Genomic DNA, 23,041 nt, shown 5'->3' on the forward strand with positions numbered 1-23,041 from the left:
CTGTACCAGACATATCCTTGAGTATTTTAAGGTGTCAGAGAAGAATGTATTTTCTTCTCCCGTAAATATAAGGAAAATAGCAAGATTAAAAATCTTGTATCTTTGATCTCCTAAAAATGCTGACCTTCCTTTCCACCTATAACTTTGGAAGATTTCTTTCAGAAAACTGCAGAATTAATCTCAGAACAAGATGCCTTCTCCTAAGTTTTTCTTCAAGGGTACAGGCTAATCCCTTGCATCTTTTCTCTTTGCAGAACTAGGGGCATTCATATTTTTTCCTTTTTCATCCAGCATTTCTCATGTCTCGTTTCTTCAGTTCTTGTGGAGTCCAGCCTCAACAATTTCTACACAGTTAAAGGACTTTTTCACATACTGCATTTCACAACACCGTGTATTATACCAGTGCTACCAAAATTATCTCAGCTGAGTGACTCTTAGTGGCTGGAGAGAGAACCAAAATGCCTTGTCATGTGAAAGTTAGATGGCTGGTCCAAGTTAAATAAGGGTCCTCCCATCTTAAAAACTGCACAAAAAAAGAGCTTTTCAAACATTATTCTTAAATATGATAAGCTACATTGTCGGCTGAAAAAAAAAAGATGGGGAAACATATGTAGCTGGTACTGTGTACATCATGGAAACATCACATCTGTCTAGATTCAGTGTTTTGTTAAGATTTTTTGTATCTCACTGCATCAATTTTAAATGTTTTAGTAAAATGTAGTCTGTCAACTTTAGTCCTTTTTACTTTTCTGTTTACTGTATATAAGGCTTGTTGTATGGTGAAGTTTTTTATTCAAGTTAAATGAGTTTTGTTATAAACGGTGTGCAGATCTCAAGTGATAATCTTTTAATAGATGTCAGATACACTTTAATGTTACTCTCTTTTATTTCAGTAACATTTTAATTAATTCATACTGATTGAATAAATGTACATTGAGACTTGTTTCCTAATGAGGGCACATTTAGAGGAAAGGTTTTGCATCATTCTGATATCCTGTGGGTAATTATATTCTAATTATATGGTGGGGGGGAAAAAAGTCTATAACTCAGTACTGATATTGTTCATTGGACCCAATTAATTACATGCACATAATGAAAGTTCATGATAAGGTTGACTGGCAGTGAGTTTAAAAATCTTTAACTCAATTGAATCCTAGCCTACCAGGAGTACAGAATTAGATCATAACCAGGTTTAAAACTGGGTATTGGAATGAGATGAGTGAGTAGTGAAGAAAGCGAGATTGGTCTCTGCTTATGAGACAGTTTCCCTCACCCTGTCCCTTTATAAGGCAGGAAAGGAAAGATGCTGGCATACATTTTGTCTTCATTTCATGTCTTCCTTTACTTCACCACGTTTACTGATGAACATATAGGATGTTCTAATTTTTATTTATGTCTGTAGAAAAGTAATTAGATTTTCAATTTCCCACCAAAATAGATACAGCCCTGGATAGTGACAAACCAACCAATAAAAGATTACTATTTAATAAATAATAATGTGCATTTATTTCATAATGCATGATGATTTTGATTCTCCTGTTGTATATGTGAGCTTTTAAATTAATTTTTTTCACTTAATTTCTAGCATTATTTTTTAACTATAATTAAAATGTTTAATTGTGGAATAAAAATAAAATTAAGGAATAAGTTGTAAAACGTGAAGTAGCCTGCTTACAATGTGAGTGTTATTATATGACAAGTATCACTGTTCCCATAGTAAACAGTTTATTTCTAAGGTGGAGGCTCTGGTATAATATTGAATGTAAAGAATGAAAAAAAAAATTAAAACTGGCTTAATTTCTTTGTGTTTTGACATCCAACTTCATTGTTTTGCATTCTGTGAAAAATGGGTCATCATGATAAAAAGTTTGAAACAGTTTCCATTTTTTTCTTTTCTCTTGTGAATGAATTTGAGTTTTGTTTTGGTTAGTGAATATGTTAAAATGTTTTAGGACAAAGTCGTCTAAGCATAAATACAATCTATGTAAATATGGACTATATATACAGACCTAAGTTGGTATATGTAAAATACGTAGAATTTTTATACATCATAGTGTGCATCTCTTTGTATACGCTAATATGAAATACCTCATAAGTCAAATTCACTTGACCTCTTATTTTAAAATATAGATGGCTATGCAGTTCGGAGGAGGAAACATATATCTTTGGTATTCCTTTGGTATTTTGTTGTACAAAACTATGAATGTTCAAAAGTATTTTGTTCATGACTAGTTCTATTTAGGCATGTAGAACAATATACACAACAGATTACACATGTTTGATATAAGAAATGCGCCTTATTTAACTTATTTAATAAGTTATGACCTATAGCTTCAAAGTTTTATGTAAATATGGCAGGTGTATTGACATTCTGACAAAAAATAATACAGAATTAAAGTAGAAAATATGGTTTAAGAATTTTTTTCACTATTAGTATTTAGACCAGATAGAATAGCTATTGGCTATAATTGCTACATAGTTCAATAGATATTTTTTCCATGTCTGGTAATATGTTTTACTAATACTATTTTCCTATGAAGTATGTAGACGTTATTCATATAGGAAAGCAGAGTTGCAGAGAGAGAGAGGGAATTAGCACTGCCTGGTTGAGGAATGAGCTTTCTTAATCCCCTTTTCAGTTATTAATCCTAAAATGATTCTTCTGTTTTTATAATAGTAGAGATCAGTTTTAGCTCAGTTGAATCCAAACTCAACATGGCGCACAGAAAGTCAGTGCAGTGTGTAAGCATTTTATGAGCAACTCAATCCTTTGAAGTTGAGTACTAGCCTTATCATGAGTTTCTGAACAAAGATACTATAAAAAAAAAAAGTTATTTGAATATATATGCTTGGGGGGGGAGTTGAATTTAGATCTGGTTGTTGAATATTAAGTAATGACATAGCAACTGAAAGAGATTTAAAAAACAAAACACACCACTTTTTTGCTTCTCTATTGTGTTCCATATTGCAGCTTCAGTTCTCTGAGAATCTAAATCAGACTTGAAATATAATGGTGTTCTTATCTGCGCTAAGAGCTTTTTCATTTCTTTGAAGTCAGAAGGAAATTAATAATTGCCCTGGAGGAAAATGTATCTTCCTAACTAATTAGCTGTTCGACAAACACAGTTCAATGTTAAAATAATAAGATGCTGATAAACTGAAATGGCAGCCATTCAATCATTTTAAGTTATATCTAGTTGCCTGCCCACAGCTCATCACTACTGTCTGTTTCTAAGTTTATTCCTTATAGCTTCTCCCACTGGAGTTTAATATGATTTTATTTTCAAAATTCTTTTCCAACACTTTAGTCTTTCTTGGACAGAGTATATAATCAGCTGCTATAGCCCAAGCTGGATTTGCAAATCCAGTTGAAGGTCTTGGTCCATATATTGGTGTATGTATTGAAGGGGTACAAGATGTAAGGCAAATTGTCTACAGAAAACTGAATGAACTAAGGCCAGCATGCTAAATGGGAGACTTGATTGTGTTTTGGTGTGTAATTCTTTACCATTTTATTTAGACAAACTAAAAAGTAGCACAGAGTATATTTATAAAGTTGCCACATACTGATTCCTTGTTCAGAAGAAGGAACAATCAGCAATTATAGAAGTTATTCTTAAATGCATATTCTGCGTTTCAGCCTTTTCTTTTTGAATGTATTTTGGCTACCAGTATTACGGATGACAAAATGCTTCCTTCTCAATGGTGTGATGTGATTTTTTTCTTTTTTTTTTCCTGAGCTGCAAATGCTTTTCTTAAGACAGCTCTCAAAATAATTAGAAGCCTTAACTTTTCTTCATAGTATGGGCACGTGCAGCTTACTGGACAGTATTTTTGCTGAGAATTGGTTAATAATCTTGTCCACAAGATGACTTTAAGCTTCTGCCTAGGGATTTAGAGCTGGGTATTGTGCTACAGCTCTATGAGCTTTCAAGACAGCATGATGTGGTGTTCTAATATAGGCTCTTTTGATTAGCATGCATTCGGAGCTGGAAATGTGGAGAATTTATGAAATAAATTATCAAAATATTTTAGGTCATCTGAATAATTGTTATTTGGATGTGGTGTCTAATAGATACTACAGATAGATTGCATGTTGTGGTTTTGGCATAGTGGTGATCCAACTTTTTTTTTTTAGTTTTCAGGATTTTTGAATCTTAATTTTCTGTGGTTATTCTATAATTATGGACAGAAAATTTCTGGAATGGGAGTTTTGTAAGCAGGGTCTTGAACGCCATACAAGTTTACAAAGTTAATCTAGAAGTACCTAATGTTATTATGTCCTTAAAGATTCATGTCATTAAACAAAACTAGCTCTAAGGAATCATGGAACAACCTTCTTCAAGTTCCTCAAAAACAACCTCAAAGTTTGTTATTCAAACTTTGGTTTGGTATTCAAGTTGCATATTTAAATTTCATCTTGCAAACATTTGAGGATATCTTTGCGTGGTATTGCAGGCATTCCATCTGATTCTCTATGATGTTTTGAAGATCTAGAATAAGATTTTTTAAACTTTTTAAAGCTATTTTAGTTGATGCATAATAACCTGAAAATATACTTCTCTCATTATGCAACTCCATACCCAAATAGCTCATATGTTTCATTTCAAAATATATATAAAAGAAGAAATTATTATACAGAAGTAATCTCAAGTGTTAAGCTGTCACCTGTCAAACTGTGTAAGGATTTTAAGCATTTATTAATGATTTTGCAGTCCTATATAATGTATAAGTAAATTGTTGTTCCATGTTATGAAGTACATTGATTTAAATAATCTTGTTTAGGAAATAATCCAGAAAAAAAAAATACATTTGCCGTTATTGACTAAAAGGCAAGGTGAGAAAAAGCAGTTGTTGCTATATATGCCCTGGATTCTGTGTCAGCAGTTAAATTATAAAGAGGCAGCTCTTTAGTAGCAATTCATCTGTTTTCACTTGGCTAACAACTGAGTGAAACATTTCTAACAGGTATGATAGAATATGGTATTTTGAAATGTGAGTGTTTTATGTAAAGGAAAAGATTCTACCTCTCTATAAAGAAAGAATATAAGCAGCTTTTGAGGAATAATGGTTTATAGCTTGTTAATTGTAGCTATACAATTAGAAGAAGGCTTTTTAAACAAGATTCTTTGATTTGGATGAGAACTCAAAGACTTGGAAGATAAAATCAAAATAGCTCTCCAGGTATCAGGTACCTCTTTTTGCTAGTCAAAAGAATGAAGTCCTCAGGTTTTCTAAGATTGTTAGCTGGTGTTCAAATGATCCCACACATACTTTCCAGAGTGTAAATTATGTAGTATGACAGCCAAAACATCGGTAAAGTCCACTTGTGCAAAAGCATAACAAAATATCTTGCATGTTGTTGTTAAGTGTGACTGCTGCAAGGTAGCATTCCTTGTGAACACCCTGTCCATGCCCTTTGCCATCCCAGCTGTTTGGTGCTGCAGCCTAACGTTCTCTTTTTCCAACAGACGCTTCCCACTTTAGGAGGTTTGCTCCCTGAGGTGCGTAGCGGGAGGCATCCGTGAACGCTCGAGTACTAACAGTTCATGATATTGTACATTCTTTCTGCTATGAAGTGCATTTTGGGGCTGAAAAAAAAAAGTCCAGAGATGATATTCTGGGTTATGATTTGGAAAGTTCTGTCTTATTTGTCAATTATTCTCTGATTTGGAATATGGAATAGATGCAATTGAGTAGTTCTCACCTGGCAGGTGAGAACCTGCTCACCTGGAGAGCAGTCCTGAATGGTAGGTGCTCCAGCTAGTGAATATTGACTTCATAGTGGGACTTCAAGGGGCAAAATAAGGCATGAGAAGTGCAAAAAGGGGTGGAAAAATTGTTGTGCTAAGTACTGTTTTGGAAGGTATGTGCACTGGCACATGCCTTCCAAAAAGCTTCATTATTTAAGCCATCAAAATGTACAATTGCTGTGTTCAGTATCTCTGTCAAGCTCATGCATGTTCACTAAACAAAATAGTTCACAGATACATTGATCATTTTGTATGCTTTCTTTAGCAAGATATTAAAAATGGCACAACTGTTACAGAAATATTTTGTAAACTGAAAGATAAATTTTGCATTTTATAAAACCATTTTTTCAATGCATGTCAAATTTTCCTAGCATTATTAGAATTTTTAGGCTGTTACCTATTATTATCTTCTTCTGTTTTTATCTACTTTAAAAATTAAATTGTTTGCTTCTTGACACTCTCTGATATCTTAGTAATGTTTTAGTTCCCAAAACAAAGATACTTTAGGTCAGGCACAACTGATATTTCATATGTAAAAGAAAGAGTCTGCACAAGAATATTTAAAAAAATAATGAAGTGGTAAATCTCTCTGTGTTCCATTAACATATTTATTCATTAGCATTATTATGCAATTGATCACATTATATCATACAAACTAAGTAAAATCCTCACTATCTAAAAATTATAGGATATATAACTCTAGGAGTTCTAGAATCTCTTGTGAGCTTCTTGAGAAAGGTTTTAGAGAGCGCTATTGATAGACACGGTGACATGTATTGTGGTATCATATAAGATGGGTGATATGAAATACTTTATCTGTACTTTCTTCAAAAATCATCAGTGAAGAAAGCAGAGTTTCAATGTTGATGAGGTCAGGTATCTATCTTTGATCATATTATTAACACTCTAGACACTTCTGTATCATGAATACTCTTTTTTCCTTTATGTTACCTGAGAATGAGGTCAGGTATCTATCTTTGATCCTATTATTAACACTAGACACTTCTGTATCATGAATACTCTTTTTTCCTTTATGTTACCTGAGATACATGACCTTATCTTATATTGTCTTTGTGAATCAAGCAATGGTTTTACTTATGGGATAGGAAATATAAACTGGAGACGGAATGGTAATGCAGCAGTTATAGGACTGAGGCCAGCTGAGGTTATTTACTGCTATTTGTATCATGCTGCTATTTGTATCACCCCCATATCCAAAACTTTTCTCTGGGTAATCGTTACTGCATTTTACTTGAGTCATTAGTAACAGTGGGTTTGGGCATGAGTCTCAGCAGTGTATAAATACTTTTCCTCTAAATATTAGCATGATATATGCTGCAAGAAGTTTTTTAGTCCCACACTATAAGTAGGCCTCTTTTGAACTTTTTTTTTTAACCTCTCTAAATGTGCAAACTCAGTGTGCTGAGTCTGTTACTTTTGGTTAATTTTTTCTTTGAATTGTCACAAATGTGTCCTTTAGCTTGAAATTTTCCTAGACCTTTTCAGATTTTCTCTCCGTCTCTGATTTTTGTTGGAAATCACTATTTTTACTAGCTTTTTCTCTGCTTTACTGACATCTGATTTGATTTTTGAAGATGTTGCAGTATTAATGAGTTAGATTTTGGCCAGAATGTAAAATCCTTTTTTAAGAGGGTATGCTTTCTTTTTATAAAAGGCAGTAACTTTTAAGGATAATTATTCATAAAGTTGTTTAAAACCTCAAAGCAACTTAAGAAATTTGTAATGGAGTGTGAAGCTTCCTTCATACAAAAGTATCTTACTTGCTGTCCTTGGGACTAACCAATTCATTGTGCAAAATGTTTTGTGCGTTAATTCAAAAATGTTACTCTCTTTGAGTGCCTCATCCCGGTTCTACTTTCTGAAAAAATCATCAAATAACTAAGTACAGAGCTGGTGATGTCTTAGGCAGCGATACATACAGTGTTTTTTTTCTGAGGTTAAGGATGAGGTGAATAGCTGTTATTGTTTCTTCTGTTTTCTCTTTAAAGCAGTAGATACTGCAGTGTGGAGTCTTGGATCTCGTCTTGCACCAAGTTACTCAAAGCATCCAAGTGCTCTGTTAACTAACCTGTTAGGAATCTCACTGCATACAGACAATTGTGTAGATTCCCCTGCTTTTGTTTTGTTTTGGTTGGTTGGTTGGTTTTTTTTCTCAGTGGCATAGGTTTTTCCATTCTTTTTTACAAAATGTGCATAAAAGACTGTCACAGGTCCCCAAGCATTTGGCTGCCCTAAAAGGATGACCTGGACCACTCTTTGCATCAGATCGGGACTGAGACTCTGTCAGTCTCACTTAAAGAAACTGAAGATGATATAAAAACAGGCTCCACATTTGTGTTAGAAGGCACTGTATTAGGCTGGGAGTTATTCCCTTCCTGACAGAATCTGTGTCAGTTCTTCTTAGCAGTAAAAACTGTTCCTGAAAGAGTTTCATGGATTAATTGCTGCTATGATCCCTAAGGCTTTATGGGAGGTAGCACAGAGATGGGTTTGGCCTGGTATGAAATGTACATGGTAACATTTAATGAACTTGTTACTGGATGTAGTTGCAGGGGGTGCAACAATGTCTTTCATGCTGCTTTTCTAGTGCAGCAGCTTTGTGCCAGCCCATTCCCATGACTAGTTTAAAGCCTCCTTGTACTTGTGAAGTGAGGAAAGCGGCTGGCTTGCAGTTGGGATTGGAGACCCTGATTCTGTTTGATAAATATCTGCTGTCTTAATTTATGGTGCATTTTTTGGACAACCTAAATGGACATGCTGAGTGCAGTTTATAAGTAGAATAAATGAGATACAAAAAATGAGAATACTTTTTTTCCATGCAGAGTTATCTGAATTGGCCTGATAACAGTTGAAAATGTGATTGCAGCAATATAATACTGAGTTTTTCTCTTTCAAATAACCATCTCACTGTGCTGTGCATCAGCATCAAAAGTTGCCAATGGCTTAGAATCTGATGTAGATTCTGGTTTCATTTTGATATGAAATACATTTTATAAAAAGCTATTCAGCTAATTGATTATGGTTTATTTAGACTGTGTATATTTTGCCAAAGTGGTTAAGCACTCTGAAGCATCCAACCTTTGCTAGCAGTCAGGATAAAATATTGAAAAAATGAAAATTACTGATCTCTTATCAATATGTTTATTAAACAATCAAGTATATTGTATGATTGGCTTCCAAATTTCAGAATGGCACCCCAATAATGTCAGATTATCTTTCCCATCATTGCATTAATTTGTGTTGTGACTGCACACTTTTCATCCATCTATTGCCTAGTCATTATAGAATGTCCAGGCACATAGATAGATGTTATGTGAAGTGGCCAGACATTGTGTATTAACTTGATTGAGTTCTCATTTTCATTAAAGCAGAGTTTGATATTACTTGCTAGTCAAAAAAACAACTTGGTGGAGGTGCAGTCTCAGTTACAACTGTGTAGCATTATATAATGTATTAAAATGTTTCATTTTCTCTTTTCAAGGAAAGACAAGCAACAGTGAAAAAAGAAAAGAGCTGCCCCCAGCAAATGAACAAACTGGGAGAACGGAACAAAATGCAAAGAGCAAATTCTGTCACCGTAGATGGACAAGGCCTTCAGGTGTGATTATTGTTATTTTAATATTAAGCAGATAATTTTAGGTATGAAGAGTGAAATACGCTTAAAGCGAAATATACATTCACTCTCCTAATATTTCACTTTTACATGATTAAAAAGTCAATAGGTAAATTCTTCCATTGGTTCAGGAATCCTGTGATACACATCTGCTTCTCATGTGATTGTTAGGATTTCCTAGGACAATAATGGGGAGGGGAGACTAGCTCTAAAACACTTCTGTCATGGGGTGAATAGTTTATTTTGGTATCTGTTTATACATCATGCAATGTTGTGTAAATTTACATTATTAATATAAGTCTGTCCTGGTAATTGTTAACTGTTCTTATTTGGACCTGTTAATGGATGGAGTAAACTTCAAGGGTGTTATTTGTCCAGGTTTTTTGAAGTAGGTTCATGTCAACATTAACAGTGGTGAGAAGCCATGTGTTTTCATTACTAGCAATATTTATAATAAAAATTGAAGTTTTTCTGCTTGAAGGAAAAACTTATGTGTGTAATGAGGTAGTGTTATTTAAGGGTGGTGACTTAGAGGCATGCCTGAACTGCTGATTGTTTCCCTTGAGATATGAGTAGTTTTGAGTGAAATCAATGTCCATATGCAGGAAGCTGCTGCTTTATATCCTCAGGAGTTAAATTATCATAATGATAACAATGTGATAATCATTTAATATGCATAGTTGTCTGTTCTCTCTATCTTTTGATATGTTGCAGTTGGGCTTCAGTAAAAAGATTCTATTACCATTTATCAATTACTTTATGCCTCATAATTATTTCATCTTGTTGTGTCAGGATAGGAAGGTTTATTGTATCATTCTGTGTTTTAGGTTAGTCAAACATTCTTGTTATGGCAACCCAAAGAAGGGAAAAGATACCCAAACAAAACCTGAAAAACAAACCCTAAAACCTATCCAGTTGCTTGGATGCTCCATTGATGGTATAGTCGGATATTAGAGCAATCATCCATTGCTTTCAAGAATCTCTTCCTGTACTTACCATTTTCACAGGCTTCTTTGCTATCGAGATCATCTGTGACAAAATATGAATCAAAAGATGCTAGAGTCTTAATTGAAAGAAAGCTAAATGAAGCTTTCTTTGTCTGTCACAGTGTGATTATTAAGTTTGTGCTAAAGGAAACGCGCAGTATTTTCTAACTTTTGGGTGATACCCATGCAATTCCAGTGAGACAAAGTATTTTAGAGGAGCGTCTTTGGCATCCCCTTTCGGTTGCAGCACCATTTATCGTTATGAATTTTGTGTTTACTCCAAGCATTACATTACTTACAGTTTATTTTCTGCTATTTTTTGTCTCTATTTCCCACTCACGTGATACTGTGTCTAGGATATAATAGTTGGTCTACTCAAAACAGCAGCTTTTATGACCATTAACTCTTCAACACAAAACTTTTAAATTACTATATGTTCTGCTTTCAGGTCATAAGAGTTCCCCTAAGTTTTTTAGTGTGTTCCAAAACTTGTGTTCTGTCTTGTCTTTCCAAGATCAATCAAAAGCCTGCCTTTCATCCTTGCTTTTCTTTATTACTGCTAGAGATGGAGAAAAAGAGAGTGGGGACAAAGATGGTAGAATTATTATTGAATAGATTTGAGGTGGTTTTTGAAGTGTTTGGTGTTCTGTAATGACACATTTCTAATGTAGTGCATGACATGATACCATGGTGATAACATAAGAAATAATTCTGCAGTATGGCCCTAATTTGCTGATTATACTGTGGTCTTTGTTTTTCACAGATGGATTTAGTTGGTTTTCAGTGGCAGGAATCCATCTTAGCATCAAATATTTAATTTTTGATTAGCATTAAAAATTATAACCTCTGTGAATGTAATTATTGTGAAGGCTGAGTGGACCTTGAAGGCTATCCCACTGAAAAGATGGGTCAATGAGATTGTTAGGGCTTTTTTCCCTCACATATTGTGTAATTTTTCAGCTCTTCTCACAAATATGTAAGATGCTATAAATATAACTGGCAATTAATGTTAGTATTTTGCCCAAAGATGGTCTGGGGAAAACATTCTGTATCTGATCAAAGTATACTACTCTAATTCTCCCATATCTGGCATGCTACTCTGTTTCTAATACTCTGGTTCTGCTGGCATGGTCTCATTTTAACAAAATCTTTAGTGAGCAAGGGTTTTATTTCAGAAAGCTTAATCAGTATTAATTATTAATTACATTTGTTTATGCTTAAAGATGCAAGGTAAAAAAGCAAAGATCTTGATACTACTGCTGTTAGACCTCTGTTTTCAATATGGGAGAAACTATATATAAGTGCTCCACCACTTTTTTCTTTTTGTTTTTTCTTTTTACTTCAAGTTACTTGTCCTGTAACATTGTGAAGATTGCCTTTAAATCGTGCTAGATTAGGGCTTGAAAATGTTCACTAATTTAGTCTAAATCTTTAGTTGCATTTCATTATATAAAAATACCGTATGTTTTCTGGAGAAGTAATTTGGAAAAGCTGTAAAAATTTAATTAAAATTTATTTTGGAACCGTGTGGCATACAGACTAGTTATTAGATTTTTTTTTTTTGATGAGCCAAACCCTTCTACTTGAAATAATCTCATTGCGTCTTGAAAGAAAAGATTTGAAATAGAAAATTCCATCACTTAGCTTTTGTTGAGAAAAAGATCAAGCCCAAACCTTCCTTCCATCAGACAGAGTGAGCAGATAACTTAGTGGCAGTGGAGGTCTGCACAACTTAAAGACAATTAATCATAGTTAAGCACATTCATCTTGCTTCTTTCTAGCTAACCAGCATAATGATCAGGATTATTATTTCTAATTAGAGGAAGTAATAGATCATGTATAACCTGAGGATGAGTCTCATTAATTAACCTGCGTCCTAAGGGATTTCAGTAGGTATTCCATCTCTGTCACAATGAGCACCATTGGTTTACACTTAGTTCACTGGAATAAACACCATGGAATTGGCTAAATAACTAAAATTGATTAAAACAGTGGGTAAAAATTAAATATATGACAAACTTCACTGTATTCTGCAATTTGATGTATGTTTCAACATACAGAAGTTTACTGTGCCAGGTGATACTGAGTTGGTTTCATGCTAAGCTTAATACCACTGAATTTGTGAACTTTCCCATTAATTTTTGTATGTATTGGAACAGATTTGATTCTGGCTTTTTTTGTGAAATCATGAATAGAGTTGATGCACTAGTGCTTAACTTTTCCTACTGAAAGAAAAATGCTTTTAGATGCCTTGCAGGATTATATGCCTATATCTCCAGTATGCCTGTAAAACTCTTTAGCTATGATGTTTCTTAGGTTCTGCCTTAAATAACATTTTATGAAATCTTCAAATTTTGTTATTTCAGGAATTATGAATAAGGACTTTGAGCAAGGCCTTTCATTGCGTCATTTTCAAGTGCAGATGGTCCAAGCTTCATCTCTGAAGTTGTTAGTGTATGACTTTGGAGATGTTGGCTTTGAACTCTAACTATACTTTCTAACATTTTGGAGTTTATATAAGTCTAAAAAATGATGCTTCAAAATATGAATAGTCTAGCTTCATGGTTTAAAGACCTTTATTAGAGATCATCTCATGCATTTTTTTAATGTTCTACTCTTTGGAGTAAAGGCAATGAACGCACACATCTCAGAGTATCTGAAAATACAGACTAACCCTATTACTTAGAATGATGGTGTTAGTTTGTAAAGCTAAATGTTAATATGAATGTGTAAAACTTTCCATACACAAAAGAATGTAAAAAAAAAATAATGCTAGAAGTCATTGTTTCCTTCCTTCTTATCAACATTCTTTTCCTAAGACTTGCCTTACTACCTTATGGTTTCTCCACTACCTTCTTAAGTTTTTCAGCTTTCTCAGGTGTTTGAAGAAATTCCTTAATTTTATGGTTGTCACGTTTTTAAAAGTGTGTGATTTCATTTTATATCAAATACTGCAGATATTCATTGCCATAATGAAAAAAAACCTGTTAAGTTCAATGTTCATTATAGCTCTAGTTGACCTTCATAGTATATAATAGTATATTAATAGCATATAATACATACTATGTCATTTTTCACTCCAAAATACAGTTTAAGCTTTTTTTCTTTTCATTTTTTAAAGGAAATTACCGTCAGAGTAATTAATGCATTATTTTCATTTAAATTTTTCTTCTCTACGGATGGATATGTATATATATGTGTATATCTATATATGTGTACACATACAAATATAGATCTATATAGAGAGAGATACGTTATGTGTGTATATACCTCAATATTTCTGTGGCATTATTGGTGAAAATAGCAACACAGCAGTTAAACAGACAGCGTTAAAAGAGAAGTCACTTAAAATTTCTGGCAAATTAATGAAATGAGGATTATTGCAAATTATGGTATTGCTTCCAGCTGCATTACATAGCATAACATAGAGTTTGCATTAAGCTTTTTGTTTTCTGTCTACTATAGGAAAAAATGAATGCAACACACAGCATTAATGAGTGGCTGTGTTATTCCCTTCTTTTAGATCACCCCAGTTCCAGGCACTCATCCACTTTTAGTTTTTGTCAATCCTAAAAGTGGTGGGAAACAAGGAGAAAGGTAAGGGTGTTTTTCTTTTTTTTTCCCCTCTGTTTCTTGATTCTGGTCTGTGAAATGTTTAAAAATGAATTTTAGAAGTCTGTATATGTGGAAAAATCCAACATTTTATATTGTTATTCCTCACAGGTGAACATCCTATATCTCTGTACCTATAAATTCTCCAGTTAAAAATGAGAGTTAGTTCTATAGAATAGTTGTTTCAAATAATAAAAAAAAAGTAGCTATATTCAGTGCATGGGTTTGTGAGATTTGCATGAAGACGTGAGTTGCCATATCTTGTATTAAAACTTCAAAGTGCTAACAGTTTTCTTTTAATCTATGTAATGATTATACAGGCAGGTCAGTCGTTTAAATTAGAAGCAGTATTCCATTTTTTAATGCATGGTTTGCTTTTTATAGACTTAGTAGTAGAGGCTCTCAAGCCTCTTCATAAGACTTCCTTCAAAGAAACCTTTCGATTTCTGTAAATAGAAGCATTCAAAAAATCCAGTTGAATTATTAGAGTCAAATCACACAATGACATATTAATTTTACATATGTCAGCAATTACATTTATTTAAATAGAAAATGTCTGAGTTTGTTAGTTTGAGTGTTAATATATCAGAGGCTTGATAAAGTAGTAAGGAGTATTCTCCTCCTACTCAGGCAGGAATGTTGAATTAGTTGCCTCCTAAACAGACTTTTCAGAGCATGTTTCAGGATTCCATATGCTAACAGTGTGGCCATTTTTGATCATCCCATAAATCCCTAAATTTTTATATCCTAGTTCACCATGTCAGTGATGTAACTTCAAGTCCTGAAAAAGATTATGGTCTTTTGGCCAGGGTCCAGCTGAAGCTGACACCTGTGGATACTGGTGATATGGGTAACAAGAAGCAAAAAAGGAGGGATGCAGTGTGATTCTAAAGCCTGGAAACAAGCAAGTAAACTGCAGTGGGTCAGCTTTCCCTACCTTCTCCATCCTCTCTCCCTTAGAGCACATCTTCCCGTGCCCCTAAAAGTAAACTGTCAAAGGGAACAAAATCCTGCAGAGTAGTTGTTAGGATAATTCTTAAAGCTAAGGACCATTAACCAAAACTGTATTTGAAGGCCTCTGAGAGAACTGGCTATTGCCTGAGAGCTGATTATGTAATCCCTGGACTGGTATACCTAGATATCAGCTAGGTGTGTCAAAGGCAGTTAATTATCTGAAGGATTAATTCTATGGAGTTTCAAGAACATGGTGATGCCTTTGCAACTGGAACAAACCAGTGCGAGCCATCCTGTGTTTCTGTCTCTCAGCCACCGTAGCAGCGTGAGGCAGCCCTGGTGTGCTGTGCAGTTTGGGGTCTGGTGGAAGGTGATCTGCACTGCTTCTCAGCTTGACTTTTTATAGTACCAATATGAAGTGAGTAGATCAGCGATCCAGTCTGCAATTACATAGGTGAGGGGCAGGTTAGAGAGCTGCACTTACACAGTTAGTTATAGCCTAGAAACAATTTAATGAAATGCTGTTTCACAGCTTTCAGTTCCCAGCTCATAATTGGTCTCAAGTGTTACTATTTGAATGGGCTTAATGCAGCAGGGATGTCATTTAATGTTAGATATTCTCCAGGGTAAAAGCAAGTTTAAAATCTGATCCCCATCTCAAGCTCCTATTCCCCTTCATATATTGCAGTCTAACACTTCTCAGTTGATGTCAGTGAAACTGTTACTGAGGCCAAACAGACCACAGGAATTATTTAAATTTTAAAAATGGATGCCCTGTACACACTTCATTCACTAGCATCATTATCCACAAGTGTCATTACACAAATAAGTGTATAGTATGAGGGCGAGCACCAGCAGCTGAATATAGTGAATTGTAAGAACCTCTTAAATTGGCTTTGATACCACATGTACACAAAATGTTAAATTACATACTAATGTGTCAAGGTCGCACTCGATATATCTAAGAGAAGCACATCAAAAAGTCAACTGCATAGTCGTGTAAACATATCTCAGGTCATTCAACATTAGGAGATAATATCTCACAGTTAGATGTAAATCCAGATTCAAAAAGGTTGAAGAAAGTCCACATATGGACTATTTGTGGACAAGGGGTATGCAGTCCATTTTTGAGGTGTTTCATATCAGTGCTAGGAGCAGAAATATAAAATAAGGATGCTAAGAGTGCATTTAGTTTGACTATTCAATCTAAGTGATTATGCATTCTCAGGAGAAATATTATTGAACTTTTCTTGTTTTCCTGGGTTTTATCTCCCTGCTTTACAGTCACTAACCAGGAAGAAATTCCCATATATTTCCTACCCTCCAATTTTGTGGCAGTTATATGTTGTGGAAAGTAAAATCACAGGACATTTCAAGACATAAATTACTTTGCAAAATGCACAGTTATGGTGATTCACAGATTTCTTCACAGTTGGAAGGGACCCACAAGGATCATCGAGTCCAACTTTAAAGTAAATGGCATTCAAGTCAGGATTTTGGATTATTGCAATTTTTTAGTCTGGTCAGGTGCTGAGAGGGTGGGAGTAGAGGATACACTGTAACAAAACAAACCCACAACCTTGTAATTTTTGTAGAACAGAATTTCATTATCTTGATTCATTCAGATTCAGAAAATCTTCTACTGAAAACTATGCCTCAGTCTTAGGATTCTCTGTATTTGAGAGATCACAGTGAATGAAGACAAGATTTCTAATTGACAGTCATTGAACATAGAAAGGTTAGTGCAGATTGTCAAGATTTCTGCCTTCCCTCAGTTCCCCATACAAGATTTTATGCCTTTACTATGGTAACCCAGCCCATTTTATTGCCTTATTCTTGGAGAGAATTTATGCATCCAACTGAAAACCAGTTGAATAAATGCACACCCCCAGTAATAATACATGGTTCTTTCCTCCTTTTTTTTTTTGTAATTTTTTTCAAATCTCTGATATGCAAAAGAAAAGAACTCTGAGGATCACTTAAAGGTGAAAGAAGTTTGGTTGTGTAGTTTTAGTTTTTAAATGTTCAAACAGAGGGGTGGGGGGAAAAAAATGGATATGCAGAAAAGGTGCATTCAGAACACAAAAATATGTTCTCTACAAATGTATCTTATCGATACATTTTGAAACTTTCATTATGTTAGAAATTCAGTTTTTCAGAATGTGTAGTGATAAATATATTCTTTCTAAATAGGTTTCTGTTTTAAGGACCAGTGCTATGACTTTCAGATGTAATTGCAAAATAAAGAATTATGACAATAGCCCCATTATATTTTCTTCTCAATTAGGAGGTTAATAATGGCCCATCATATGACACTCCAGTGTATTTGCAGTTATTTGGACTTGAATTATTTTTTTAATAGACAATACATATGTTTATAATAGAATAAAAATATAAGTCAATGTTTATTAAGGAGAAAGTAGAAAAATAGAATTAAAGTTGATTAATTTAAGGCTTTCATATACTAGAAATGGATTTAAACTGAGCATGAGACTGAATAGGAGTTCATCAAACCCAGGCAAGTGAATTCCTCAGGCTATATCACACCATAACGTATTTTCAGTGGTTGTGCATGAAATGGGCAGGTGTAGTTAATTTCATCCAAAAAAAAAAAAAAAAAGGCAGAACATCATTTCATTCTAGGGCTATCGGTTTGGGATGTCAGCATTTATGATCTGACTAATCAGGGCAACAGTTTTCAATAATCTGTGTGTAAAATGTGTATATATAGTACACCATTCACAAAATAGTTTCTTTCAACAGAAAGAATATACAAGAAGCATGCAGTGCTTCTAAAGGCTGTTGTTAAGGGTAATGTTTCTCACAAAAGAGTCCTTCTAAATCATGCTGTTGTTTTGCCATACTCATTACTTTGATTTCCACTTCCCCATTTTCCAGTTTATTTGCCTGACCAGAGGGTGAGTTTACACAATTGTTTCCTTGACAAATGTGCTGTTGGATGCACTGGAGATCAGCTTCCGTACACTCACGTTTCCTGCTGACTCCACGTTCAGTGTGTGTGCAGTACAGGTTGATGATATTTTTAACCTTTGCTGTTTTCAAATAACTTGGGTTCATAGTAGCTCTTCCCTCCTCCCCTTGGACTAATCTGCCTTTCTGAGCTTTCATTTAGCATTGAGACAAAATGTAAAAGCAGTTTCAAATGTTCTTTTTCAAATACTGTATGTCTGGAAGAGAGGATAACTAGCAATTTTTTTTATTTTGGAGAGGAGTCCTCGGCTTCTTCCTTGTCTGACATCAGAGTTAAATTAAGCCCATATTAACCACTTCTTTAATAGCCCCTTGAGGACTGAAGATGCATCCCCAATTATGGCAGAAGGCATTGCCATGGCCAGCTTTTTTTCCACACTGTAGTCAACTTTATCGCCAGTTTGGAATTGCCAGCTAGTTTCTGGCCATTTATTTTCTCTCTTATCCAGAAGACAGCTCAATCTAACTCAGCTAAAGGTGCACTCAAAAGTATTTTCTTCAGCAGCTGAGCTGTTTAAAGATGATGCCAGCTTCTTTGGCCACTCCTGAGATAATTTTCTGCCTCCTCAGTTATTGTAGCAAGTATTTTGAGGTTTATGTGAGATCATGGGCATTATTTAAATAAAAAGAAAAATTACAATGAAGAAACTTCTCTGTGGATTTCTGTTTTAAATTGAATCTTTTCAGTTTCCAGATCACACAATAACCCCAGAAGTAGTTACAGAAGCACAGCTGTTTGTTGACAAGTGGTAATTCCATAAACTGGCTTCGTTCCTGAAATTGCATTTCATCACAAAAATGTCTTTTGAGGCATTTCCCACCACACCACCTCATGGCCCTGTCAGCACAAATCTCCAGTCACAAGGAAACCACATCCAATACCTTCCCCACATGTGGAAGCAAGGCATTCAGAGCCAAGTCAGTGTCACTGTTTGGTACTGTAGATGTAAAACTGTAGGGTTGAGTTACTGTCCCTTTTCTTTGGCTTCCCCATGTCACCCTGTTAGGTCTGTGTACAGCTTAGTGTGAGGAAAATGTTTATAAACTGTTTCTAACTTTTTTTTTTGACAACGTATGAATATAATTGAGCCATCAATTTATGAATTTTACACAGACTGGAATACATAAATGTGTTTAATAACTTAAAGCTTGATGTGTCATTTGCAGTGAGTCATTATGACAATGTATGAATGTAATTGAGCCATCAATTTATGAAATGCTACAGACTAGAATACATAAATGTGTTTAATAACTTAAAGCTTGATGTGTCATTTGCAGTGAGTCATTATGGAGTGATTAGCAGGTACTGATGCTCAACTGGTGGCCATGAATGGTATGCACTGAGTCAAGTACAATTCAGTGTAATCTCTTCATTATTGCAGTCGAACTTCTGGGTTCTAAGTAGAAAAACCTAGCCTCCTCTTTATTAAGAAGTCTTTTATAGCATTTCACTGAGACCTGAAAACAGTTCTGTGAGTGTAGGTAATGGCTAGTATGTTTTGTAGCACCAAACTTTAGGAAAATAGCTCTTAGACCTTTGGGACTTCATAAAAATACTGTTTATGAACTTCTTATGGCCAGCTACACAAATGAAATTAGCATCACCTTTGACCAGATTAAATTCTACACATCTTTGAGAAGCAAATCACACATACTAACTAGAAAACTCCTTTTACATTTGTGAAATAGGAATATGTACAGTGTGTTGTAAATCCATTGTCAAATGTCTAATTTAACCATTGTCACAGCCATCAACAATGATGTGTGCATATCTGTGAAATGAAACTAGCCATTTCACACAATATATTCCTGATCCTATTCCTCACTTTTTCTGTCAGGAATAGCATCAGAATATATTGTGTGAGTGTGCTTGAATGAAATGCTTGATGGAGCTGATATCACTAAATAATTGAGAAGTTAAGAAAATACTCCAATTGGGCAGTTTTACAGATAATTATGAATTTGTTTGTATTCAATACTTTTTACACACTTGCTCTCCAGCTATGTTGATAAATTATGCATTTCTATTAAGAAAAAAATATGAAAAAAACCCTGAATGTGCACATAGATTGTGTCTAGACAGTTTCATTGTGCTGTGTTTGAAAACGTGGACATTTTAACCTAGAATTCAGGTCTTACTATGCTTCTATTTTATTTAAGACATTATAGAGAAAAAAGCAATATTTCAATGAAAAAATAAATGCTTTCTTAAAAACATTAAAATATTAATTAGTTTAAGGACAGAAACACTAAAATTAAAACAAAGAAACAGGGGTTTATAATTTAAACTATTGCCATACATCTCAGGTGTATATTTATTTATTCTGAGGTCCATCACTTTTGTGTGCTTTCTCAGTTCTGTTTGAGAAAATAATCACTACTGCATTCCAGTCAATTAAGGAAATTGCATTTCTAATATTTGTAATGAAGAAACAAAATCTTTGTAATACTTTTAGGGCAAGTAAACTCAAATTTCTAAATGTACACTTCAGAAGAAATAATTGCTGAGCGTAGGACAGCAAATGGGGTCCCATGTGAGATGGGGCAATGCTTGTCATGCTGTATAAATAAATTGCTTCCTATTATTCAGATAATTTAAAAATGAGTGTAATTTAGTAAAACAGTGCTTCAAATCTTTTTCATTTTCTTCCCTTTCAAGTGTAATCCTGAAGAAATGTAGTTGAGCACAGGTTTTCTTTATCAGAACGTTACGTGGACATATTTGGTGGGTGGCAAAGCCAATTAGCTTTTGCAATTAATTATATTTGTAGTTCTGTGTTTGCAATAAATTTCAGGAAGAAATTTCTCTTTTGCCATGGAGTTACTTTAATGCAAATCAATATGCTTTCGAAATGCTTTTTTGATTCACCTTTTGTTGTGTAATTATAGCTTTTTATTGTAGTTTGTCTGTACACAGCATTTGAAATGTAAATAGCTTGTTGTACTCTGTCTCAACTTTATACCCCATAATACACTCTATATATGAATTATAATTGCTGTGTTCAAGTATTTGATTTTTTGTATAAATGAGATCCTGCAGTTCAAATAATTGTAGTATGCTCTAACTTCTTTAATTCTTTCATATGAAAGGTTTTTTAAAAATTCCAAACATGTAAGTAAATATTTTCTCCTTGTCTCTTTTACCTCTTCAGAATTTATAGAAAATTTCAGTACCTTTTAAATCCTCGTCAAGTTTATAGTCTTTCTGGAAATGGACCAATGCCAGGGTAAGTCTACAGTTAATATTATTACCAGGAACTCATTTAATAAAATACTGTATAATCAAATGAACAGACTGAAGTACATATAGCATGTTTGGAATGTATCAACACTGCAGTTCTCTGAATGGCTGCAGAAATGTATAGGTATTATTTATTTACATCTACAAGTAAAGCTATGTCTCATGTTTTCCTGAAAACCATGTATTATTCCATAAGAACTGTGGGATAAACTTAATTCTATTTGCAGCTTTAACTGCCATTTCAGCAACTCGAGTTCTTGGGGGTTACTTGTGTTGCAGATGTCAGCAGCCTCAAAGACTGACCAGCAAGACTTCCATTTCTTTTACATACATAAACAAATATGTGCACATGCATGGGTGTCTGTAATGTATTGCTGACTGCACACTTCTTATTAGTTACTCTATCTTGGAAATGTAGTGGTTGGAAAATGACTGGCCAGGCTGGATTGTGCTGGCAGTGACTTGCAATGTGGACCAAGGTGCTCTCTGAACCAGCTGGCATTGCAGTCCCTTGCTTAGTGTGCTTCTTCGATTCTGAACTTGCATTCCTGTGAGGATGGGAGAATTACAGTGTATCAAACACCAACCTTTGCCACGTGATATTGTCTCCTTTTTAATTAGTGGGTGCTTTGGTAGAAGAAAATTAGACAGAGAAGCACTAAATATGTGCTCTGTGTGTTATTTTGTATGTACTGGGTGCTATTTACTTTTGTCACTGATACATGAAATTTTACATCAGTGAAAAGATTTGCAGAAGGATATTAGGAGGCATATGTTCACTGATGTTAAGTTTACACTGTTGTTTGAATACTTTTCTTTTAAATCTTAGTGGTTTTTATTTGTTTAAACCTTTATATGTGTGTAACATTGATGAAAGTGAAAAGCATGTTGGGCTCAATGCTTTTAGAAATTAAGATATCGTGCACTGCAGTATAGCTAATGTTAACCTACTGAATGGTGCAAAACCAGCCCAAAAAATGGAGGTGATTTCTTTCATGCATGTGTCTTGTATCTGAACGCTAGTGCTATTTTTTTACTCAAATTAAATTTGTTGGTTTTATGCTATTCTTGGCATGTGTGAAAAATGTAAATACTCTTAGTTCAAAGAATAAGTAGACTAGGAGAATTAACTGAAACAAAACTGATAACTAATACTGTTTTACATACTGTGTTATAGAAATTCCATGCTAGAAATTGAGGATGATTTAAAAAAAAAACTGAAATATTTTTTTCATAGTCATCTTATTTCTTTGAAATTAAAAAAAAAACAAAAAAAACCCCAAAAAAAACAAAAAAAAAAACCACACAACTGGCCGCATTTCTGTCCGTAAGTGACTTAGTTTTCATGAATCTTGCTATGTGAAGGAAAATGCATTTTCAGGCAGATGCACAAGAGGGCAGTGTTAAGTTCAAGCTGAAACCCTGCACTGAAGCAATTTAAACATTTGTCTTTTGAACCAGGACAGTGTTTTTCAGAAAATGTTTTCAATTTCACTTTCTATCGAAGTAGTTTTAGTCCAGAGTCACTTTGAAGAAAATTCTAATTAATTTTCAAACAGGCGCTGCTTGTTTTGGTATACTTTTAATTCAATTCACTGAAATGAATAATCCTAAATTTCTAGTTTGTCTCCTGCCATCACTTCTTGCCTCTGGCAATACTTTGTAGGCTGCATATAATTTGGCCCTTAAGTGAAAAGTTGAATAAACTCTGGTGTTTCGCTTACCAGTACTTATTTTCTGTGAGGGCTGAGTTACCTGATAAAACCTGCCCATTAATTCATCTCTATAATGCCAGTGATACTGGATTGTCAATCCAAATTTTATAATTTAATTTTTTCATATTACATGTGAAATCTAGGTCAAAATGGAA

General features: G+C 34.2%; 1 protein-coding gene across 6 annotated transcripts in view; it reads left to right on the plus strand.

Moving 5' to 3' along the window:
• The window catches only part of DGKB (diacylglycerol kinase beta), a 333,385-nt gene that overhangs the window by 108,611 nt on the left and 201,733 nt on the right, over positions 1 to 23,041 (plus strand). For 4 of the 6 annotated variants that reach the window (XM_039712589.1, XM_039712598.1, XM_039712580.1 and 1 more), the window contains 4 exons: positions 5,472 to 5,504; positions 9,256 to 9,372; positions 13,897 to 13,970; positions 21,083 to 21,157. In XM_039712589.1, the coding sequence (XP_039568523.1) occupies positions 5,472 to 5,504; positions 9,256 to 9,372; positions 13,897 to 13,970; positions 21,083 to 21,157 (299 nt within the window). The remainder of the gene's footprint in view (positions 1 to 5,471; positions 5,505 to 9,255; positions 9,373 to 13,896; positions 13,971 to 21,082; positions 21,158 to 23,041) is intronic. The other 2 variants (XM_039712619.1, XM_039712628.1) reach the window with 1 other exon arrangement.

Source organism: Passer montanus, unplaced genomic scaffold, assembly GCF_014805655.1.
Source record: "Passer montanus isolate IOZ18808 unplaced genomic scaffold, ASM1480565v1 scaffold10, whole genome shotgun sequence".
Classification (NCBI taxonomy): Eukaryota; Metazoa; Chordata; class Aves; order Passeriformes; family Passeridae; genus Passer; species Passer montanus.